Below are 25063 nucleotides of genomic sequence, written 5' to 3' on the forward strand. Positions count from 1 at the left end.
GAACAGGCCCTCTATGCCTGATTCTTAGAAGTGCTCACGAAGAACCTTCCTGTGGATGGCCCAATGCTGATGGCTAAGGCCAAATGGTTTGCCGCTGCACTCGATGAAGACAGTTTCGCCGACAACACCGGGTGGCTTCACCGATTTAAGCAACCTACAACATCGTCGGCAAAACCATTTCTGGCGAAAGCGAAGCCGTAAGCAGCCAGGACATTCAGCAGTGGATGACAAAGGAGTGGCCAAAAATCTCCGCGAAGTTTTCACCTGCGGAAATTTTCAACACCGACGAGACCAATCTATTTTGGCAAATGCTGCCAAGCAAGACTCTCGACGTCCGGGGTAGCACGTGTCACGGTGGCAAAATGAGTAAAGTCCGCGTGAGCGTTCTGCTGGCAGCCAACATGGATGGGTCTCGGGAGCTCCAGCCCTTTGTGATGCAAGGGCACCGCGCTGTTTCAAGAACTCTAAGCAGCTCCCCGTTCGCTATGCATCGAACAAGAAGGTGTGGATGACGCGTCAGCTGTTCACAGAATGGCTGCAAGCGTGGGACGTCAAGCTGATCAAGTCGGGGCGTCGCGCTTGCCTTCTTGTGGACAACTGCTCGGCCCACCACACCACCTGCGAGCTCAAAAGCATCGAGCTGAAGTTTCTGCCGGCCAACACGACAGCAAAGCTGCAACCGCTCGACCAGGGCATCATTAAGTCCTTCAAGGTGGGCTACAGGAGGCGACTCCTTAATAGGCTGCTGGTCAACTTCCGCATGGGCAACAAGCTGAAGGTTGACCTGCTTGGTGCCATTCAAATGATGACGGGCGCCTGCGAGACGTGAAGACGGACCTGTGTCTTACTGCTTCTGGAAGGCAGGCTTCGTGATGGCGGAATTTGCGGAAACCGGTGAAAACTGTGACGACGAGCGCACGGACGACGTGTTTCGCAAGCTGTCATCCCTCTTCCCGACTGCCGTACCACCCAAAGTGTCTGCGGACAATTTCGTGGAAGCGGAGTGCAATATTCGGGCTGTTGCGAGCCTTGCTGACGAGGACATTGTAGCTGCGGTCGCAGGGACCCAGGATGCCCAGGTTGACAGCTCAAGTGGCAACGAAGATCGTCCGGACGAGGCGGTGGCTACACGCGCGTAGTACTCCACCGCTGAAGTGGCAGCAGCGTTCGGCTTGATTCGCCGTTGTTGCGGCGACATGAAGGGAACCGGGCTGTCACACCTGGACAGCCTCGATAAGGTCGAGGCCAGCGTCTTCAACATCATTTCGAAGATAAGGAAGCAGGCCAAGATAAGCGATTTTTTTTTTCACGCAAATAAAACATTCTGTTGCATCGTGTGTGCGAAATTAGTTGTCATTCTTGAATGCGCCGATTGTAGGTGATCGTCCGCCACTGGTAAGGTCTCGGGACCTGTATTTTTTTTATATCGAATTTTCCATATATCGAACTAATTCGTGATCCCCTTCTAGTTTGATATATCCGTATTTGACTGTATAACCTCGTTACAACAGATCAGCTTACAACAGACATTTGGATACTACAGACCAATTTGCAGCAGTTATGCAAACCTCCCTATCTGTTCCATTGATTGAGTTTCATTTACAACGGATTCTGGTACAACGGACATTCGGATATAATTGACTAAAATGTGAGGACAGCAAGGTGGTCAGGACCCCTTTACAGCGGACTTTTCTACCACGGACATTCCAAATTAGACATCGCTTGGCATACTTGCAGGACGGGAACAGTGCGCCGGATATCGACGTACCGATTTAAGAACAAAGGCCACCGATCTCCGGTCTGTCAATGATCAGTTATGCCTAGCTGTAGTGACAAAAAATCTGCGCGCAGCATGCTTGGTGTTGCGTTTTGGGACGCTGACGTGCGAAATTGCTAGCTGCTGCCACCGCTTCTCCGAGTGGTTGCTGAACGGCGAGCTTGGCCTGGGGGTCCACTACTAATTTGCGAAATGCCCATCCGTGGTTCTGAGGAGCCAGCGGACGATGTGATTCGTTGCTTACAACGAAGGACACTGCGGCTTCTTCGTTTTCGCATGTCCGCTAGCGCGATGTTTTTGCCCCCAAAGTTCGGAGTTGTCTTGTACATTGGCACCTTGAGCGGAGTTAGGCCTAGCCACGACTTTGAGCAGAAAGCTTGGCCGCAATGTACGTGGCCGCAATGCCTGATGTGTCAAAATATGTCATGCTCGATCGCAAGTACAAAAAGTTGTCGCACGTCTGCAATGCTCACGACGAGTGTGGCGTGCCATCGTAATCTGATGATTGAGCTTCCGCCTGCAGCTGCCCAACTAAAGCGTAACTATATTCTAAATTATCATCGAGCCGTGAATACAGAACAGGTGCGAACACATCACTAAGTAGCGCAATTTTCGACAGCCACGACCTCGCGACGCACAAGTAGGAAGCCTATATGTGCCCGCCTCCGTAGGCACGGAGGCGCGCAAATGTAGGCTGCCTACACACAAGCAGCAGACGACGCTCCCGAAGCAAGCATCGGACCAATGGCGAGGCATGCTTGCAGGTGCTGGAGCAACACGGCAGAAGCAGCCAATCGGAGGCCTCGAATTGAACTTGAAACATGTGCTTTTGAATGCTTGTTACTGAATGGAGGAGCTAGCTGAAACGGAGAACTTGAACACGGAGAAATGCTCTTTACGACGAGGCCAAAATGGTGGCGCCAAGTCGCGCCGTTGCCGAGATATAACTTTGAAAAACGCTGTTTTATTATTACTTTTTTTTTTGCTATTTCCGCAATTTTCGCCAAGTCAGCCGATGCAAAAATTTTTTTACAGCACTTCTACGTAGTTTTCAGTTAAGATATTTTGGAATCAAATAGAAAAAGGGCTACAGAAAGCATTTTTTTTTTTGGTCTCCCATTAAAAATAAGTCCGTTATTTGACCGCGTTTTTTGCTCGTAATTCTCTCCAGTTATAACAGACCCATTCAGCGCTTACATAAAAGTCTGTTGTAACGTATTTTACGTACTCCCTTTACCTGTTGTAATGAGGTTATACTGTATCTGGAAACTGTCGTCAGGCCCATCCCATAGAACAGCTCCACTGTTCAAATTTTTGTGACAGTTGCTTTATGTAAATTCCAATAATGGGTCAATCATTGGTTAGTTATGAGGGTGTTATTTCAGCACGCAACAGTGTATTTCATGACAGTGCTGCTACAATGCACTGCTGAAAAGGCGCTGCACGCAGGTGACACGGGGGAGATCAAGGCTGAGGTTCGGGAGCAGATCAATGCCAAGGTGGCCGAGTGGCGCGAGGAAGGCAAGGCCGACATCGTGCCCGGTGTGCTGTTTGTGGATGAAGTACACATGCTGGACATGGAGTGCTTCTCATTCCTCAATCGGGCCATGGAGAGTGACCTGGCACCAGTGCTGGTGATGGCCACCAATCGGGGCTTGACGCGCATCCGAGGCACCAACTATCAGAGCCCCCACGGTATCCCCATTGACCTGCTCGACCGGCTGGTCATCATTGCCACACAACCCTACCAGGAACGGGAGGTCAAGCACATACTGCGCATCAGGTGATAGCCAATGCTTTTACAAGTTGTAAATTCACAAAATACAGTTAACCTCTTACATATAGACGTGCATGATGCGAACAGGTCCCAGCAAAGTGGTATGCATTGGAAGGGGAAAAACACTCCTTAATTTGAACCTCTGTGACGAGGTTTATTGAAGTGTATTGATGAAGAGTGACCACACGGTCAAGCGCTGCATGGTCTGTAAACAGCACTAGTCTTTGTCATCTTCTTCTGTGGGCACATGCCGATTGTTGCATCAGCTCCATTACGATAACCCGAGGGTGACGCATAGCCATCAGCAACTGAAGGGACAGGGAGGATGACTGCGTAGTACAGTCGAGCCCGACTATATCGAACCCGTTTATATCAAATTATCCCATATATCGAACAATTTCTAAACACGGTAAATTTACATTGAGAATATATAGCAAAAGTTACTGTTACATCGAACGAAAATAGCAACGACAACCGATATATCAAACTCCGTGTGCCTCAAAAGTGGCCCAGCAAGTTGGCTTTCCCTCGCAGTGGCGGGGAAAACTGCCGGCGCCACCCTAGAAAAAGTGGTTTAGACCCGGTTGTGCACGGGCGAACACCCCCCTGCAAGAAATGATCCTGGCCCGCTCGCAGCGCTTAGAGCCAATCAGAGGCCGTCGTGCTTTCTCCGAGGCGCGGAGGCGGTAGAAGTGAGTGCCATTTTTTCTTTCTTTATGTTTGTGTGCCTGCTGCTGCCTGTTTTCCTCGAATCCTCATTCAGCGTGGTCCGTGCTGGCGGTGTTGCCTGTTGGTGCTCTGTGAACTTTATTGGCGCGCTGTCGTCATGGCTTGTGCAGAGAGGCAGAATTTGCCGTTTGCCACGAAACTCGAAATCATAAATCGGGTCGAGCGCGGTGAAAAGAAGCCCGATGTCGCCGCTGCGTGCAAAATTCCAAGGAGCACCTTGAGTACTATCCTGAAGAACAAGGCAGACATCAGGGCCAAGTCGAACAAAAGGCCAGGTGCCCATGGCGCCCGACGTGTGCGCACTGCTGTGTACGAAGATGTTGAAGCGGCTGGTTACAAATGGTTTGTGGACGTTCGGTCGCGAAACATCCCGGTGTCCGGCCCTATGATCGAGCAGAAAGCCAAGGACCTTGCTTTCCTGCTTGGCAGGAACGATTTCCAAGGCGGTTCAGGCTGGCTCCAACGGTTCAAAGAACGGCACGACATCGTTGGCAAAGCTGTTACAGGTGAAAGCAGAGCGGCGGACTTGGACAGCGTAGACAAATGGCTCGAGGAAAACTGGCGAGATATCGCAGCAAGATATCAAGCCCAAGATATCTTCAATGCGGATGAAACCGCTCTATTTTGGCAAATGTTGCCAAACAAGACACTTGCGTGTCGTGGCGACAAGACTTGCGGCAGCAAGGCAAACAAAGCTCGTGTGTCCGTGCTGTTGGCAGCTAATTTAGACGGATCGAAAAAGCTTCGACCTCTGGTTATCGGGAAAAGCACGGCACCGCGGTGTTTTCGAAATGCGCTGTCGCTTCCAGTTACCTGCCGGACAAACTCAAAAGTGTGGATGACCGGGAAGCTTTTTGGCAGGTGGCTATCGTCGTGGAATGACGATTTGGTAGGCGAAAATCGCAAGGTGTGCCTGCTCGTGGACAATTGTTCATCGCACCACTGCAGTACAACCTTCAGCAACATCGAGCTGTGTTTTTTGCCCCCAAACACTACGTCTGTACTGCAACCACTGGATCAAGGCGTTATACGCGCACTGAAAGCCGGCTATCGGAAGCGCCTGGTGGAGAGGCTGCTGCAGAACCTTCGTGTCGGCAGGGAGCTTAAGATCGACTTGCTCGGAGCTCCTTCTATGTTGAGTAGATCGTGGGCAGATGTCACGAAGGAGACGACCCAGAACAGCTTTAGGCATGCCGGCTTCCGCATGCCTGGTGATGACACCCCAAATTCCGATGACAGCACTGAAGACACCGCAGGTGTTTCCGCCGAAGTTTGGAGCGAGCTGGCAGAGTTCCCGGGAGCTATCGACATTCGACGAGTTCGTCAGTGCGGACGATGATGTTCGCCATCATGGGTGAGCTACAAGATGAGGACTACGTTGCAGACGTCAGTGCCGACCACGAGCCAAAGCGACAGCAATAAGGAAATTGACGATGGCCCATTGCCTACATCCTCCGAAGTGATTAGTGCACTTGCGTTGGTCCGGCGCTATTGCGTGAATGTGGAAGGTTGCGGCCTCAGCTGCTCCGACTCGTTGGACAACGTGGAGGCGTGCGTGCTGTCGCAGGCAGCGAAGTCGTTGACACAGAAGAAAATCCAGGACTATTTTGTTCCAAAGTAGGGCACGCAAGTAAGCCACCATATTATTAAAGTACTTTTCTTATTGTTATGTGCCTTTGTGTCAAAATCTTATAGCGGGCCTATATCGAATTATGCCATATATCGAACTAATAAACGTTTTTTGGCGAGTTCGATATACCCGGGTTCGACTGTAATATGGCTCTAGATGGTTGACATGTACAGTCTCGTGTCCATGACGGCACAAGCCTGGTGATTGTGTGAGGGGCTCAACAATGTAGTTCACAGGCAAGGTGGCATCAGTGACACAGCACGAACTCTGGTGCTGCGCTGAAGTTTAAAAGAGAAGCCAGGGACATGTGGTGGCACCCATAGCCAAACGAGAAAGCCAGCAAGAAACGTGGGAGCTGGTCAATTAATGTCTGTCATGTTGGGTCGGCCTTGAGCTTTGCTAATCACTGAACGAGCCAACTGACAGCAGGCATCAGCATATCGGGTGACTTCAGAAATTTTAATGCACTCAGAGAGATCAGGTCTTATGGTTACTAGTGGGTGGGAAGAGAAGTGGGGAAAGCCGGTAGTTGCTTGTATCGCATTGTATGCAAAGGTAACAAAAGGGTTTCCCAGTTGGTGAGGTATGCATTCCCAACATTGAACCTCTCAGTCTGTGGATGGTTGATTTCCAGTGAACGATGTTGCATTCAGCGAGGAGTGCTTGGATTACATCTGTCACAAATCTTGGGGCGTCCGTTGCGAAGATGTAATGGGAATGCGCTTGTTGCATAGCACGTCTGATTTTAATTACAGACAAGAAAAGTCGGACAGAAGCTCAGAACTTGGAAAAAACAACAAACCCCACAGGGAACACTCGAAACGACTCTCCAAAAATATACTCGCAAGCAAATTCACAATTATCGTTAAGTACTAAATAGCATCAATGTCTGGAGCCCTGACTGCAGCCTGGCCACCTCGGCCTCGCAGTCTTTGCCTGAATGGGACTTAATTCTGCCGATCGGGGTCTTCTCAAAGTCCGCACTAGGTTGGGTTCATTGAAAGCCAATGTGACCGAGCATCTTGACGCTGTCATTCTCCCGATGTGTACCGGCTCGACAAGCTGCCATTAAGCTTTTTCCCCGGTTGCCATCGCTGACGTGGCAGGTTGTCTTTGTCAATTAAGCCCCTTCCGTCTGGTGGCTTGCTCAGGGGATGACGTGGTGTCCTGGAAATGGTTGCTGGCTAACCTCCGAAAGGAAACTGCTGCAAGAGGCTGCAGCACCTCCGAGGAGCCTTGTCCGAACATCGTTGTGGTCGACGGCCATGCCACGGAGCGCCAGCATCATGGCCTCTGAACCAAACGCCCGCTGCTTCTGTCATCAGTCCGGGGCTGGCAAGCCAGCCTTCTTTTGCCAGAGCCGCGCAGACAATGCCAGCTCATCTTACTTCCACATTCGATTATGACTCGTGTCAGACGCGTCAAGCATTGTGCCACTCAAGCTTCTTTGTCGTCGCCCTTGCGTGATTGTCATGGTCTCTATAGATGGTGGAGATGACACAGGAACGGTGCGGAGCACGAAAAATTCTTTATAACTGACAAAACTCGCATATGAAAAACCCAATTAACAAAAGGCACACAAAATATACCATAACACTCCTTACATTATATACAAAAACTAGTAAGTCATATTTACAGTTGATCACAGGTGCATGGCCTTGAAAAGCTGCGGCTCCGGTGTCGAATTGTAAGAAGGCTCGTCACATCCGCGAAGTTTGTCGCGTTCCTGGTGCACTGCCGTCAGCTGCACCGTCAGGTCCCTACAATGTACTGTCACCGCAGCGTCGGGTCCCCACAACGGCTGTCCCGCTCATCCTTTCGGTGCGCTGCCTACGGAGCGTAGCAGCAGGGCATCTGGCACGTCCTCGCGAAAATGATGTCACTGGGCCGAGCTCGACTCCTGGTTGCGCCCCGTAGCTCACAAGGTGTTGCTGTGAAAGCTGGGGCATGTCCTTGCCAGGAACTCTGCGAGCGGTCTCAGGTGAACACCCTGCCGCTGCACCCGCTTGCCAGCACCTCCTCCTGTTCCTCCCTCTCCTCCTCCTCTCTCCCAGCCATGTCGCCTCTCGTGCCCGTCTCTTACTTCACATTCTTTTTGCGATTCTTTCTTCAATATACCGTCCTCTTTTTCTTTCTTTAGTCTGTACTTCTTCGTTAGAAGCGCATTCATTTATTTATCCTTCTTCTTCTTCTTCCCCATATTTTGCCCACAAGTCAATACGTATACTTATTCCAGTGATCTCCTTACTCATGACAACATCCAACAGGAACATGCAACCCCTATCACTGAGTAGTTCTCACAGAGCACCGTGGTGAAGAACGAAGTTGCGAAGGATAAAATAAAAACGACTTTGTGGGCAGTCGCTGATGAGAGAGTCTCGGTGTAGCATGTCAGGTGATGGACGTCAACAATAATCTACCGGTTGCCATAAGCACCGTATGGAAGTGGGCCGTAGTGATCGAATGGGCGTTCTGGGCAAAGGAGTGACTGCAATGGTTCCACAAGGTTTTATGGAGATGTCTTCTTGCCTTGTTGACATGTAATGCAAGACCGGAATTACTTCTGCACCTGAAGGTTTGTTCCAAAAAACAAGCAATCTCCTCCCGCCCTTCCCCTCTCATGCAATCTATGCATGTTTTCTTGCACTTGTGCACAAAGTGGTACATTCCACGCCGGTAGTATCACTTGCGCAGCCTTGCATAAGTTTGGAGGACGCCGACATGAGCGCCTTGGGGATCTTCATGGAAAAGCATCAGTGCACTTGACGAGCGACGACAGGGAGCCACGTCTGGCATGTAGTTGTCTTGCACAGAAAAGTGGACTTCTTGGCAGCGTAGTGCTCTCGTTGAAGGGACAACAGATGGATAGGTAAGGTAGCCAAGCAACAAGGCAAGGGATGAGTCCTTGTACTGCTCCAAAAGCATGTCACTGGAGCTGAGAAGTGACAAGGTGGTCAAGAGGGCTGATAGAGAAACCACTTGTGAGGCCATTGGTGGGGAACAGGAGATCAGATCAGCGTCAGCATGCTTGCAACCGGAACGATATACAACATGAATATCATGTTCTCGCAAGCCAAGTGGCCAACGGCTCAAGCGTGGTAGTCAGTAGCAACATATAAAGGACAGCCGTAAGGGTAAGCCATAACAGAACCTTTGTCAGTGCCCAAATTATCGCCAAACACTCCATCTCTGTTGCGGGGTAATTTAATGCAGCCTTCTTCGAGGCACATCTGCATAAGCTTCGACGTATTCACCATGGGCGTCTTTCCACTGTGCCAGAACTGCACTAGGCAGACGCCACTTGTGTTGGTGTGAATTTTTGTGGGAGCAGTTGCATCGCAGTGCCGCAGAATAGATGGTGAGTGTCGTAACTTGAGAAGGACAAAAACCAGATGAACTTAACAGGGGCTTACTGCTTTATTCGACGCATCAACAGTGTCTTGGTGCAAGGCACACAACCGAAGAAGAAGCAATGCAGATGGCTACCAGCTTTTTATAGGCATGCAGACAGTCAGCATGATGGCCAAACGCACTAATCTTATCGACAGATAGCCTCCAGCTTGTGTACTGCTGAACGGCCGCGTTGCGCCTGACTATTCGGATGTACCATCCCTCCTCTCTGAAGCCAAAAGTCTCATTACATATAAACACCACTTGCTTTCTTTGTTTAAGGACGATAGTCTTTCTTGGGGAACTTAAACGGAGAAATTTTGGTCTGTCTGTCTGTCTTTCTGTTTGTCTGTCTGTCACCTGATTCAGCCACGCGGCCAAAGTTGAACCACTTGCCGAACGCCCAGCCATCTTGAACTAGTGGCTAGCTTCATACTTGTGTACATTGACGATCAAAAAGCAACCATTACGCATATCTGAGGCGCAACATCACTGCATAACGGGTGGTGTGTTCCTTTACTAGAAAATACATAGATACATAATTCTAAGGACCCTAGTTTCTTAAGCTCCGCTGAAAATGCGGCTGCGCTGAAAATGCGACGCTATGCACGCCAACGAAAGCCCTCTGCCACGGAGGAAGAAAAGAACTCTCCTTCCTCCGTGCTCCCAACGTATCGCCAGATGGCGTCGATATCTCACGCAGCGCCTCTTCTGTCGTCTTTCAACGACATTTGCAGCGAAGCACGCAGATACGCGGCCAATTTTTTTTTTTTAGAGTGCTAAGGCAGTATACGTACAAAACCACAATATGCAATTACTCATTGCCTTCACAGAAAGAGAAAGAAGCAACCTTATTGAAGTGAAAAAGGTATATTTCACGGAGCGATGGTGGACAGGCAGTGGCTGGCTGCCACCTCCTCCGCTTGTTGTATGGCCTGGAGCTGTATTTCGAGGCTGGCATTACAGAGTAAATTTTCCCACACCTCGGGCGAGGGAGTGGTAGATCAGGCAGGGGTGGATCCTCGCTGTAGTCCCATAGTATGCGAGAGAGGGGGGTGAAGGAGCCACACTACGAGCAGTGCGGATCGAGGTGATGTGCGTGCGGGGCAATGCTGAACATGTTCACAGCGTGCTTACAGGAGGTTTTCAGAGCCCTAGATTGGGAAAAGTTAGCGATGCGAATTAATAGAGTACCTTGGTAACCTGCAATTTGCTCATGACATTGCATTGGTGACTGACTCGGGACGAATTGCAGCTCATGATTACTGCATTGGACACGGAAAGCAGAACGGTAGGCCTGAAAATTAATATGAAAAAAACTGAAGTAATTTAGAACAGTCTTAGAAGAGAACAGCGTTTTGCGATAGGTACAGTAAAAGCTTGTTAAATCAACCCAAAATCAGATAATTTGGACGTGTTCCCTGGTCCCGGTCAGCATATGCATTGTTCAATGGCATCAAACTTTCCGTTAATTTGGCCACATTTGGCTGCAACCCGATTAATTCGGACAATCCTCAGAGCGCGCCGAGCTCAAAGTGCTGCAACTGTGAGACGCAAAAGAGCGGAAATGGTGTTTGCAGACAACTGAAACGAGGGGGCTATGTCCACATAGCTATCTTCATCAGCTAGTGAGCACAATTTGTCCACTTGCGGATCCAGCACTCAGCAGCTTCGTTTTAACTCGATGCAATGCGCACGGTGCACAATGTTACAAAGCTCAAACATGGCAGATGCTGTTCAAGAGGAATAGCTTTCAGTCACGGTCGGTATGCTAGCATAAAACACGTTTGCTACATCGCGATAGATGAACTATCAGTTGCCGGCCATTTTAGCAGCGAAAGAACTGTTGTCACGCACGTGTGGGGATGGTGGTAGTATGTAATAAGGTGCGAAACATGTTTCGGCTTAACCCATTGGCTTCCACGGATGGCGATCCACTGTGCGCAACAGCCGAGGCCAAGAGCACTTTGACCGGCTGGCCGCTTAGAAACAGGTTGTTTTTGACGATGTTTCATAGATGGCAGCACATTATTTTGCGTTTGCCTTTTGCTTGATATATTCTCCGCTAGATGGACATAGTTGTCTGCTGTTAGGTTGTCTCTGTGTGTGTGTTTTTAAATTTTACATTAGATTCGAAGGGTTCGCGTTCCCGTTCCAGTCTTGTTTGAAACATGGAGTCCCGCAAGAAATGTGGTTTGACGGAAGAAGCAATTCTTAAACTTGTGCTTGACAGTGACGCCGAAAGTGACATCTGTTATGATGACGATGTTCTGTTAGATGAATGGTGAGTTCCAAAATCATGAAAGTGGTAGTGATGAAGAGATTGTGTGTTCAGTGGACATTCTGAACCCACGAATGTTCATGCAGCAGCTGAACACGCAAGAAATGATGTAGTGAAGCAGTGCGAACATAATACAGCAAGATTGGTTCTTCTATGATGTTTTTTGCGGACTTTATTGCGATTTAGTATATACACCGACCTATGCCGCCTGCGGGCACGAAACTTTTCCACAAAATACCAGGCAGGAACGGCCATGGAGAGCGTGCAAGCCATGGGGTAATTAAACGCGGGTGTCCAGCTACGTGTTCGCATTGAGAACAAAGTCACAGAACGACGAAAATTGTGGCTTTTATGCTGCTCTTATGTGAATAAGTAGAGGTTTACATATTCATCGAGAACATTAAAGTGTATTGATGTAACATACATTTGTTTATTGTTTTCTGAATACTTTCGATAATTCGGTTAATTCAGACATTTCTTTCAGTCCCGTGAAATCTCAGTTAATGAGCTTTTAACTGTAGCATAGCACTGGAGGTGGTAAAGGAGTACATCTACTTAAGATAGGTACCATTAAATCTTGAGCAAGCGCCCCCTTCGCCTTTTTTGGGGGACTTGAAATATATGCCAATGACCAAGCAAGTGCTGTTTTCGATGTCGCGCATGCACCCGGAAAATCGAAAGCGTGCGGAATTTCACTTGCCTGCCATTTGATCTATAGTTTCTGCACAGTGGGGTACTGGTGAAATACAGTGAACTCCCGTTAAGACGAACTTGGTTAAGCCAAATTCTCGCTTATACCGAACAACGCGGGACCATTTGTTTGGTTTCCCATAGACTCAATGCAAAAAAAAAATTCGCTTAAGACGAACCACCCAACTGTACTCTTCTGTTAAGACGAACTTTCGCGATGATCAACAACGCTAGCGATTCTGCGAAACGAACACTGCAGTCTTGGTGGGGCATTCAGGCGACCGAGAAAAAGCAAAAAGATGAAAAAAAGCACTTCCTGGAGCAAAGACGCGAAGAGAAGAAGTTCAGTCAGCGGATAAAGCAGGTATCCCCCCTCACCCCCAACCTGTGGGTGGGCGAGGTGTGGGCTTTATCAGCAAAGAAAGCAACAAAAAGAGTGGGGGATTTACAACTTGGACCCCCAATCCATTGCATCCTTTTGTATCCCCCCCCCTCCCCCCGTTCTTCCGCTTCCCAGCTGGAGTACAAAGGAGAACAGAACAACACAAGAGCTTGGGGCTCCTCATTGGTCAAACGCAAGGGGAGTGGGGAAAAAAAAAAAGAAAGCGACAACTGGAACAAAAATGGTCTGTGCATTACAATCGAGTACGAAACCGAAACCAAACCAGGATCGCACTCCCGTCAGAGGGGTCAGGTGCATTGTCATCGCCATCACACAATGGCGGCCGAGCACATGTATTTTGTGTATAGTGTACTTCTAGTACACTATAATTTTGTGGTCAATTCGCGTTGGTTCGCGTAGGACCTGTACGCTTTCTATCTGTTCCCAGTGAAATGCAAATTGTGATGAGCCATTTTGATTATGGAAGCGCACGACAAAGGAAGGCTATTTTGCACTGTGAATATAGCTGCGTCGTGTCTTTTTCGTGGCGAAGCTTGTGACCGTGAGTAGTGCAATGGGATATCTTCAGCTGCACGTCGATCAGGAAAAGTTACTACGGGCCGAAAACGGGAAAATATCCGGACCTCGAAGAAAACTTTGCAGACTTTCTTAAGGAACTTAGCGTATAATGACTTTGTCAAGGCAACAGCACGCTACCGAGGCATATCCAGAAGTGATCTAAGAGCCAGCAAAACAGGCTCACAGAAGAAAACGAACTGCCAGGACAATAAATTTTACATTCTTCGAAGGAAAATTGTGCTTGTCTCTTAATTTTTTTTTTTCTAATCGTCAACATAGGAGCGTGTTACAGTTTTATCATTAAAATGTGGTAGCAAATATCTTCAGGAGCATTTTTATTTTTGAACACGCGAAATCAGGTGCTCGTAAGATTCGTGTAAATACTCTGCTTGAAGGCATAGTCTTTATCTAGATGAGCCAAATAAATGCTTTTTCTTGTCTTTTTGCCCCACATTGTAAGTCTGCTCCATTCAGTGTTTCAAGTAACATATTTGGGTGCACTTGGCATGTTAGCATGTCTCTTTTTGGGGGCACTTCTGATAAGCCGAACTCCTGATAAGACGAACAGATGACCGCGGTCCCTTCGAGTTCGTCTTAACGGGAGTCTACTGTAAGCATAAAAGAAGGGGTCCCAAAGGTTAGTAGGCAACTTTCCACGACGGCGTTTTTTTTTTGCCTGCGTTCGTTATGTCAGCACCGCAAGTATGCGCACATTAGCCGTTCAACGTTTGCAAACTCCAGTGGATGCAAATTTCCACCCCAGTCACGTGCTTTGATTGTCGGAACAGTGCGACTCCCTGTTCATCATGTGTTGCACACATGCAGCCTTTGAAAAATGTTGTTCTGGTTATACAGTTAAACCTGCCTATAACAAACCTCCATACCACGAATTCCTCGATATTACGAAGTTTTTCCATTCCCCGCCGTTACTCCATAGAAGCACGTGTATTTGCGACCTCTGTGTAATGAAGTGGCAGCAGGAGACACCCTAGATATAACGAATTTTCGCTGCCGACAACCTAGGGATTTTGCCCCGAATTCTGTCATTTTGGCACGAGCAGGAGCCGCATATTCATCTTCTGCGGTTGCCCCGCCAACGAGAGCACGAAGCAGCGGCGTCGCGCATGGCGCACTCGAAGATACGGCGACTGCGAGGCGAGAGCGAGCGCTCGTTTGTGCGTGCGGGTGAGCGCAAGGCGGGCAGGCGAGGCTTGCGCTCCTCAAGCGGGCTTCCTTGCCGCCACGGGCACGTGCGCACATGCCCCCTCCCTTCAAACCTAATCCAGCCACTCTCTGGTGCCACCACGCAACCGCGCCGGCTTTCTAAAAAAAAAGAAAGAAAGAAAATTGGCTTTTGCCTTGGTAGTGCGACTCTTCGGTTGTTGCAGTAGTCTCTGAAGTGCACTTTGTTAACGTGCACCACCATGTGACACCACTTATAAAAAAAAATCCTTGCTCCTTGTCGTAGTGTCGTTACGCTTCGAGTTCGTGCCGCATATGGAGTTCGCTCTTCGTTTTCGACGCCGTGCACACGTGTGTGGTTTCACTGCACGCACATGGAGCAGCCCCTGACGACGTGCAGCTTTTGAGATTTTTTTTTAATGTCGACAACTGTGTCGTCACTACCGAGATTTCAGATTAGGCGTTGGTGGAGACTGTCCGCGACCACGGTGACAACGGCGGATCTTCAGAGGTTGACTCGTCACTGTCGTCATGCGCTTTGCCGTCTTGCGACGCGAGTTCGAGAGACCGTGACCTTCGAGATTGGAGGCCATCTCGGAGGCCATGGCTAGACGATGACGGAGCAGCGTTGTATGGATGTCCTACGAACGTATAGTATTGCCATCCCTCAAAATCAAGCAATAGAACAAAATAACGCAGTTTTTTGCCGCTAAATAAACGTTTTGGGCGAGTTCGACCTTGTTTGATTTATGCGTTTCTTTTCTGAAATTTAGTGCTGAAACCGGATATAACGAAAACCTGTTTATAACAAATTTTTCGGGAATTTGTCAATTTCGTTATATCCAGGTTTAACTGTACAGTGGAACCTCGTTAATGCATACCTGCTGGGAACGCCGCATAACTAAGCACTGTCCAAAGCACCTGTCCAGCACCTGTCCAAAGCAGGTGGAATTCATGGATTGAGGCTGTTGAACAACATTCTGCCTACTTTGAGCACTATCCTACCTTGCTTAAGCAAGTCCACCAGAAGTATGGAGAAGCAGCGTGCGTTGATTGCCTTCTGAAACTTCTTAGTGAACACTCAACTGAGCTTAAGTACAGCATGCGATGCATTGCAGTATTTGGAAAAAAAGTTTCAAGCTTGCTGAAAGCAGCAGAGGGTCAGCGCGTAGCCTGCCACAAAGCATACAATGCTTTGTTTACACTTTGGGGTTACCTTGAAGCAGCTGCAAAGGAGGATTTTGCAGCAAAATTGAAGAGAGAAGATGTCGCACATCTTCTCTCTTGAGAAGATGACAGCTGCAACTACCAAAGCGGCTAACAAAGCACTAGTATACTTGGAGAAGTCCAACACCTGGAAGTTCTTCAAAGATGTTAGGTGCTCGGACCCTCTGCAAGTTGGGTGCCTTTCCAAGAAAAGGTCCGAGTTTACAGGTGCGCCTCAGCTTGCAGGCGAATCGCTAGTTCTAGCTGCCGAATGGGAGGTGTACCTGAAGAGTGCCCAAGAACTAAAGACCAGTGACAGAGACTTGGCTCCATTTCTTTCCAAACAAGAAAACCCAGGAGCTGACTTCGATGTCCTGGCTTTCTGGGCAAGGATGCAGCAACTCACTCCAACCCTTTCGTCAATTGCTCCGAAGTACCTGGCAATACCAATCAACTCTGTTGATGCAGAGAGATCGTTTAGCCGTTATGGTGACATTGTGTCCCATAAGCGTCACTCTCTCAGTGAAGAGAGCACCAAGTACCACCTGATGCTCTCCCACAACAGTTTCCTGCAATTTTAATTATTGCAGGCATGTTTTGAGCCTGAACGTGTGCAACAAATAAACTGTTACGTGTGCCTTGCGTCTGTTCAATATTGCCGCAAAAATTTGCATGTTTAAGGTTGCCGCGGAATTTTGCAGATTTCTCTATCTGGAATTGCAGAATTCCAAATTTTCCACCGCATAAAGTTAGGGGCCCTAGATATGGTTTTACCAGCACTGTCACAGTGGTTTGGCTCTTTGTCAGCCACATCTGGAATGTGCCTTGAGAATGTGTTTTATCTTCTCGTCTTCCAGCATAGAGGAGTTAAGCCACTTGCAGAGGTCTAGCACATCCTCATTGTAGCTGGGAGGTGTTTCTCCAGGCTGCTGTGCTCACTGGCATAGGCACAAGTCAGCATGCAGCTTACGAACCTCTGGTCGGCCAACACTTCGGTCAAAAGGGTCTTGAAGGCTCGCAAACTGGAGAGGTCAGGTTCATGGTTGGTGAACTATTGTTTGGCTACGCCAGACAGGTAGAATATCAGCTAGGAGAGCTTGAAGTCATCATCCCATTTGTTGCTGGCACTTATGCGTTCATGCGAGGAGAGCCAGTCTTTGACGACGTACTCACCGCTTTTGCTGAAAATGGCCGGGTCCCATTGGCGGGGAACGCCGGCGCAAGGAGACGTGGCTGTCGGTGGAGCTGGCTGCAAAGTGGCTGGTTCACTCATGCTGGCCAGTGGCCTCGTTGGCAATTTTGAGAGATGCCGGCATGAGGTGCTCATGCCGGCGTCCACAAAATCCTAGGAGGTTTATCGTTGTGTATTGATGAAGAATGACTGCACAGTCAAGCACTGCAGGATCGGCAAAAAGCACAGGCTCTCTCGCAGTCGCAGCACCAGTCTTTGTTGACCTACCCATTGGAGCATATTCTCCATTATACCTGGAACACCCCACGTTTAATTTAAACAATATTGCCCATCCACACATTCGCGCAGTTGTGTTGCTGGCCCCTGCCACCGTTTCGCAAACTCTTAAAGGGCCAGTGAACAGGCTCCGACTTTTTTTTTACACCCCCCAAACAAGCTTGCCAATTCGTACAGTAGATCACGGCGATCGCATTTTCCGAATGTTACAGCGCTGCACCCCGCGCAGACCCTCCATTTCGAAAAACAATTCCCGCGCCTGTTTCCTTCGACTGACCAATCACCCTCGTACGTGCAGTGATGCAAACTTGCCCATGGGCAACCTGACGTACCACTGAGCTCGTGGATTGGTGTAAACCAGGTCTCAACAGACAGTTGTCAAGCTAACGTCAGTTCCTGTTCCCACCCACCGCTACGAAACTGCACCTTGTTTCTTGGCCCTGTTTTGATGCGGTTTCGGCCACACAGTTGCTTGCGCTGCATAGCACCTGCACACACTTCGCCTTCGACATGAGGCGAAGCGTTGTTCAGTTGTCGGCTGCAAATCGAGTGGAGAGAGGGTTATCTAAGGTATCTCGGACGGGTCGCACTTGCTCGCGCGGCAAGCGGGGTTCTCCAGGCTTTTCTCTCGCGCCCCTCGTCTTGGAAAGCAAGCACGCATTCCTGCTGCATTGTGAACTGTCACAAAGGTTTAAAGATACTGAAGAGCAGAAAATTGCCCGTGAGGTTACAGAGCATGTGCGACAATGTAAACAATAAACAACCAGGAGCCATAGCCAGCGGCAGTGCATTGCGACTGATCGAGCTCGCCGATGACGTCAATTGTTGACGTCGTGTCACGTTGCCGAAGTGGGCGCAGTCACAGTGACGGGCTAGGCCTTCCCCTCCCTGCGGCGGAGAAGGGTGGCAATGCAGTAAAGCTCTCATTCAACCCTACACTATGTGTTCAAGGGTGGCGAGGCCACGCGAAAATTTGAAACCAGCTGTAACGGATGTTCTAACCCCTGTAGCTTCCTTATTATAGAGCACGTACTCGCAAAATTCTTACGGCAGCATGTTCACATAGCAAAAGTACGCATATTTCTCTTCATTACAATTTTTGGACCTCAGGGTTGTTTACTGGCCTTTTAAACATGTGCCTCAAATGTTGCAAAAATTTTTCATATTGAGTATAAGCTGAGTTACGGAGATTAGTCACGGGCTCCGAATGTTTTTCTCTTTGCTTTCATCTCGACGTGCATGCTGGAGCTACTAGGGGGCAGGAAGCTACGTCAGGGGTGGAAGTGTGCGCCATTTGCGCCTCGCTGCGCCAATCCGCTTCTGCTGTGCCATCCTGCTCCAAAACGCATTATTGCGCCGAAACTGCTCCCCAGCGTTCTTTGGTGCACGGCCTCCGCGATGGGCTCCGGTGCGCTTCCGGAACCGATCACCGAGGCTATGTTTCGTGCCTTTATGTGCCGCTGTCATCCGTGTCATGGTGCGCCTATGCGAGCTTATATCATCATCACATCACTTGGCGCGCTCTCGTGATGTTGTCGAAGGCGCAAAAAAGTAGCTAGCCTGTACAGGAACTAGCTACAAGAAAGTGAGTTGTGTGGCCATATTTCGATTGTGACGCCGGCGGCAGCGGAGTTTTTTGGCGTGCTGCGCGCATGAGGCGGCTTGTGTCATTGTGGCCTGGGATTGCGAACATGAATAAAAGTAACTGCGTTGATGCTTTACATTGTCGAAAAGGTTCTATTTACTGCGAATATTTAATTTAATGTGAAGCCATGAGGATAGTGCAAGCAGCTGCTGCGGATGCAAACGCGCGACCATTATTTAGAAACTTTGTATTAAGGAAACCGCTGTGCAGCTGAATGTGTAATATGGATTTTGTGTCATAAGTCTGCATGAGAAAGAAAAATTTGTTTTATCCGTTTGCGGTCAATGAAGCCACCAAGCAAAACCACTCAGGGCTTCGGTTTGTGTAAGTCAGTTGGATCATTTCCGAAACTTTTTTTTTTTAGTGAGAGCGTGCCTCTCCATGTGCAGAAATTTTTTGCTGCACACAAACCCTTAGACGTTATAAATGCAGCATGTAAACGCGCTCGTGCAGCAACAAGCTTAGTCTCGCCAGTGCGATCGGTCGCATTGTTCGATTTTGGCTCGTTAGAACCTGCGCACGGCTCGTGGTCGAGTACGCTGTCGCTCGTACCATCCGCAGCACAACATGACATGCCGCTCGCTGTTGTTGCTGTGTGTGGTTTGGTACATGAGGTGGCGAGTGAAGAAATATACAAAAAAAAAACAAGATAGACACTTAGAACGTTTATTACTGAAAAGACGAACGTGAGGTAGTACGAAAACAGAACCACGGTATACAAATTGTGCGCTTGCGATATCTAGTATCATCGCGCCTCAAGTACCATGCATATTTGCGTGCATACAACCGATATCAATAATTGACAAATCTTGGAAGGGAACTTGAAGGGAAAAGGCGGAACCGCATGGTGCAATTTTTGGCGCGATTTACGCGTTTGGAGGGACACGCGTGTTTTTTGACAAACGCCTTTGCGAAATCGCGCTGTTGCGTCCCGAATGGCTTGATTTCATGCGCGACTGACGCGTGGTCGGAGGGTCGCTTGCGTCATTTTGACGAACGCCATCTCAAAATCGTGCCGCCGCGTTTTCCTACTCGAAGTAGAAAAGAAAACGCCTCGCGCATCGCCCGCTCGTCCGACAAGCGGAGTTTAGGGTGCAGACGCGTGTTTCTTTGGTTTCTTCCAATGCCTCCACACGGCGCTGACCTCCGCGCACTTAAAAGGAACTTTCTGAAGCCGGCATAGGCTTTTGACGAAAATGTAGCAACCCTGCAAACGCGCAGCGCGAAAACGCCGCTGCTGAAAAACGTTCATTACCATGAACGTTTTTCATTTGTCAGTCTAGTCAAGTGTAGCTATTCAAAACATCGCTTATTTCATTTTCCTGAGTCATTGCTCTATCACAGCTGTGATGTTTTAATGATAGCACGTAAACGTGTGTGTGTGTGTGTGTGTGTGTGTGTGTGTGTGTGTGTGTGTGTGTGTGTGTGTGTGTGTGTGTGTGTGTGTGTGTGTGTGTGTCATTTGTCTTAAGTGTGGTTGGTTCATCAGCATTGAGTGTTTTCTAAAATCGTTGGAATTTCTTGTGTTTACCAGAAATTAAAAAAAATTAAACAACAATGATGTTCGACCCTAGAATTCTGCTCCAAAACTACCTTGCATTGCTCCAAAACACACATTTTGGTGCTCCAAAGCTGCTCCTAAACAGCATTATTCCTGCTCCCTGAGCTGCTCCAAAACACTCAAGCCCGCTTCCACCCCTGTTACGTCAATGTGTGTTATGGCACTTTTTCTTATGCATAGTCTTGTTTCTCATAGCTCAGTCAGAAAGGCAACCCTCGTTAATGGTGACCGAATAATATTCACTTCCATAATACGGTAGTGCTTGCTGTTAAAGTATAATATAGCCTTCATAATGTGTGGGAAAGGGATGGAGAAAAAGTTGTAGGGTGCTAGATTAGCTGTTGTTGGTCATATTTTCAGGTGTGAAGAAGAAGACGTTGAAATGAGTGACGAAGCGGTGACAGTTCTAACGAGGATTGCCATGGAGACAACACTTCGGTATGCCATCCAACTGATCACAACTGCACACCTCGTCTGCAAGCGAAGAAAGGTGAGCTGCAAAGTCTGTTAGTGAAACATGTGAAAGTACGCACACCTGTAAACTTTGCTTGTGGCAGTGGACATGCAGGATAGAAAGAAGTGTCATAAATTACAAAGCACTGACTAATAACTGAAGGTTTTCAGTGAAAACGGAAATGGCATCCTTCAAGTGGAAACAGCAACTTAGGTCAGATAAAGATATGCACGATAATGGCTAAGTCAGGATTAACTAAAGAATAATTTGCCAGTGTGAGGCCTGGAAGCAGGGTGTGTACCGACCGGGAAAACCAGGAATTCTCAGGGATTTTCGATAGTCTCTAAATACTCTGGAAACCCTCAGGGAAATTGTGCTCCTATCAGAGAAAATCCACCGTAATTTTATTGAAAGGGAACGAAAGTCACGGTAACGCTGGCTCGAGATTTTTGCGAATAACGCATTTTTCAAATCGAACGATGGCTGCGGCTAAAGGGCGCACCTGGATGCTCTCCTCACATTCGGAGCGGTGGAAGGGGAGAGAATCCGGCTAATGTGTGGCATGCGGGAAGCATGAACCATGGCACATTGTATTGCGCGATGTTTTTGGGTGTTCTGTGACTACGTCATGTAGCTCTGTGTTCTTTATCACACATGCTGTGCGTTAGCACCCGATAGGGTGTTTTTGTTATCACCGCGTGTCAATAACAAGCATGATTTGTTGTAGCGGCGGTAGCACTAGATGTAACAAGCCCTTGAGTTATCTTACAAGCGGCCGCGATCGTTCAGGAAGCGGATGTTGTCGACAAGGCTGGTATCTTGCAAGCCATTCCGATTGGCGAGAAAAAAGACGCCGCCGCTCGTTGGCGTTTATCGGAAACCTCACTCGTTCTGATCCCGAGCTTCAAAGATGCTATTTAAGACTCTGAAAAATACAGTGATTCCACTCCTGCGCCAACTGTGCCAAAGTGCACCAAATTAGGTTTACTGCAGCATTCTGATAAAATCGACGCAAATTGCGCCAAACTGCACCAGAGTCTCTGGTTTGACAGTGTCTGTCACTGGCAATAGCATCACGGTGCGTCAAGACGATCTTGAGGCCACCAACGTGTCCTCAAGGCCACGGACCAATGATTATTCTACAAATGAAACAGTGCTCCTGTGCAACGTTGATAGATACGCTGCTCGCGCGTGCGTGCCGATTAAGCCACGACGCCAAGCAGAGTGTCGACTCACCTTCTCTTGTGTAATGCCTAATGTGAGGGTGGTGTCGTGTTTTCTCAGGCACCCCACCAATATCGACGAGGCATGTGAGACCTTCCTTGTAGAATGTAGAGTTCAGGGGTGAGACAGCTGTGCATATTGCGCATTTTTGATACGATTCCGTTTTCCTGCGCCAAGCTGCTCCAAAAGCATAAAAATTGCAAAAATTGCGCCGAACTGCGCCGAAACGGCCTCACAAGCAAGAATTTTCAAGCCCGTGTCAGTTTCAGCGTGGGAAAACGTAACTTTAGAAGCAGCGCCAGGGATACGTTCGCAGAACGCGTTAACACGCCAAGCGTGTCCTTCTACGCACCTTTGTAATGGAGGCTTCCATAGTGCTGTGATAATCACCTCTGAGCGGTTGTAAATATGTGTGACCCCCCCCCAAAATGCGCTGCCGCTCTGCTAGCTTGCTGCTTCTCGGTAGGCTGAGTGTTCTGGCGCTACTAGGGAGCTTTCGAATAGCGTATGCAAAGCTTTGCATTGGCTTATGGCGCAGCTGCGCATGCGTCGTACGCTAACCGCTTGCGGGCTCCCATTCAGTGACGGAAATAGCGGGCCGCAAACGCTGACGCTAACCTAGCGTATGCTATTCGAAAACTGCCTACTGTCAACTGTCGCGTAGCGAAAGCTATCAAGTGGCATACGTAGCGCGTAGCGGGGTTGTTCACTCTGTTTCTTTATTGTGCATAGCTTGTTCCTCTGCTAGCTACGGTTTTGATGTCCACGCTGCTGCGTATGTTCTCCCGCATTGAGCAAAGGTGAGTATTTTTCGTGTGGATAGAGCGAATATTTCCGGCTGCATGCGTTAACTTTGTTAAAACATAACTGCCTTGAACGCCGCATAACTGTGCATTAAACGGTAGTAGGCACTAACCACCAAGTTCCAGTTTGCATCTCCTGGCTTGCGCCGCCGCCACCAAGGAGGAAATAAATGCAGTGCCACTGTAAATAGTGCCTCAAGTGCGCACGACAAAGCCTTTTTTTGTTTGTTTGTTTGCCGCAGCGCTGATTCGGGCTCTCTCGTACGACCGTCCTATAGCACATGCTGGCGACATCAAGGAGCGTTTCAAAACTATCACGCTTACAACGGCGCTACGCTTGCAGCGCCATACACGCGCGCGTTTGACGACTTAGTAGACAGTTATAGTTTAGCGTGATAGCGGGGGTTAAGCGAATAGCGTTACCAGAGCCCTTCAATGCTTTTCTGGTCACGAAACTCCGCCCGCAGTTTCATACAGGGACAGAGGCGGCCGCTAGGGTCACTGCGGTCAACGCCAGGGCATTCGTGCGCGCGCGCTGCGCTCGGCTGAATGCTGTGCCGAGTCGAGGCAATGGTTTAACCTGCACCGAACCGCAATATTTCAACTACCACTCATACTTCACCTGATATACGATGTGTTAGTCGCATAGGCGTGTAAAAAACTTACTTTCGCGTTTTTTTTTTTTTTTTAAATATCAAGGCTGCGATGGATACAGTCATGCCGACGCAGCAATATTAGCTGTATATGTTGTTCCAGCGAGGTTCCTTAGCTCAGGCAGTGGAGCAGGAGAGTATTACCTCAGGCAGTGGAGCACGGGATATTTACCTAGACTTGTCACACTGCACAAACCCCACCAGCTCGCCCACCAACTCACCAACTGAAGTCTCGTAGCGGGAGTTGAGCCAGCGCCGATCACGCTATTTGCAATCAGGCCATCTACGCCGCGGGAGTTTAACACGGTCGCATTACAAAAAAGAAAAGCTCTACATTCCTGTGTTAACAGTTCATAAAAGCTAACTTCACTCCACTGCAGCCTACCTCACAGAGCTTCAGCAACACTTGAAATATGGAGTGACGAAGCTTTCGCAAGGTATGTCCGTAAGCGACAGTTTCCTAGCGTATGGAAACTCTCTGCACGGCCAGTACATGAAGGGAGCAAGCTAATGCAAAAAATAAGGAAAACTCTAAAGTATAATATACAAATTTTTTAAAAATTAGCTTAGTTGCTATTCAGTCAATAAAAATAGAAAAAATGCCTTTTTTTTAACAACGGCAAACAAGGAAATAATGCAAAGCATTTAATAAGCGGGAAAGAACCTAAAAAACTATTCTAAAAAGACGGGGCATTCAAACACAGACACAAGAAAGAAGTCACGACACCACAAACGGCGTATGTGGTGTCGTGACTTCGTTCTTGTGTCCGTGTTTGCGGGCTGTGTCTTTTTAGAATGAATACTGTGGTAGCCTCGATGCTCACCGGAGTCGAAGACTACCGCGGCTTCAGGCTTAGCGAGCCACAGGGCCGCGTCTACTGTCGCCTGCTTACGTTTAGCGCACCGCTCCGCGCGCGCTCAGCCAGCAAAGGCGTTGAGCGCCGCGCGGCATAAACACAGTGTTCGAGATAACACACACACAAACACTTTATTTGCCTTCGGCGGCACCCCAACACACACAGTACAGCGTCCGCTCCCGGGGCACGGGGAAGCAAAGAGCTTCCCGCGCGGACAATACACCAAGGGGGCCGCGAGCACGTCGCAGCTGGCAATGGCGAGCTTTGACACGCCGCTTGGGAAAAGGGTCCCTCGCAGCTATGCTGCGCACTCTCGCGATGACCACTGGGCCTGGTCGCGAGAGCTAGGGCAATCTCCGTACGCGTGGACCTCCGGCAAGTGCGGCTGGGCGTGGTACGACCGCGCACGAGCACTAGGCACCACTCTTCGGCTTGGCGTACGAACCGGAGCTAACACTGTGGTAAACACGCCTGCAAGGATGCCGAGGCACCCAGGCAGGCTACAGTCCAGCGATTCCCAAAGGGGACGTTGGACCGGAAGGAAATACATGCTTACCCAGCGGCGTCCGAGGAGAGAGAGAGTTCGTCCCGGCGTGCACGCACTTCAGTCGCCGAATCTCGCGGCTCCAAGACCGCGGGCAGCGCCACCACGAGAGCCGGCGCGTAGCGTAAGATGACGCCACTTGCCGTCGCGGGAGAACGGGAGAGGGAAAGGATTCGCGGAACGGCGAAATGCCCGCGCAGTGGCTTCGGGCGCGCCTCGAATCCCCACAAT

At 49.0% G+C, this 25063-nt stretch overlaps 1 protein-coding gene across 3 annotated transcripts in view; it reads left to right on the plus strand.

The window, feature by feature from the left end:
* The window catches only part of LOC119382355 (ruvB-like 2), a 240933-nt gene that overhangs the window by 109456 nt on the left and 106414 nt on the right, over window positions 1–25063 (plus strand). For all 3 annotated transcript variants that reach the window (XM_037650049.2, XM_037650053.2, XM_037650052.2), the window contains exons 8-9: window positions 3227–3560; window positions 20658–20787. In XM_037650049.2, the coding sequence (XP_037505977.1) occupies window positions 3227–3560; window positions 20658–20787 (464 nt within the window). The remainder of the gene's footprint in view (window positions 1–3226; window positions 3561–20657; window positions 20788–25063) is intronic.

The sequence above is a fragment of the Rhipicephalus sanguineus genome, chromosome 2, assembly GCF_013339695.2.
Source record: "Rhipicephalus sanguineus isolate Rsan-2018 chromosome 2, BIME_Rsan_1.4, whole genome shotgun sequence".
Classification (NCBI taxonomy): Eukaryota; Metazoa; Arthropoda; class Arachnida; order Ixodida; family Ixodidae; genus Rhipicephalus; species Rhipicephalus sanguineus.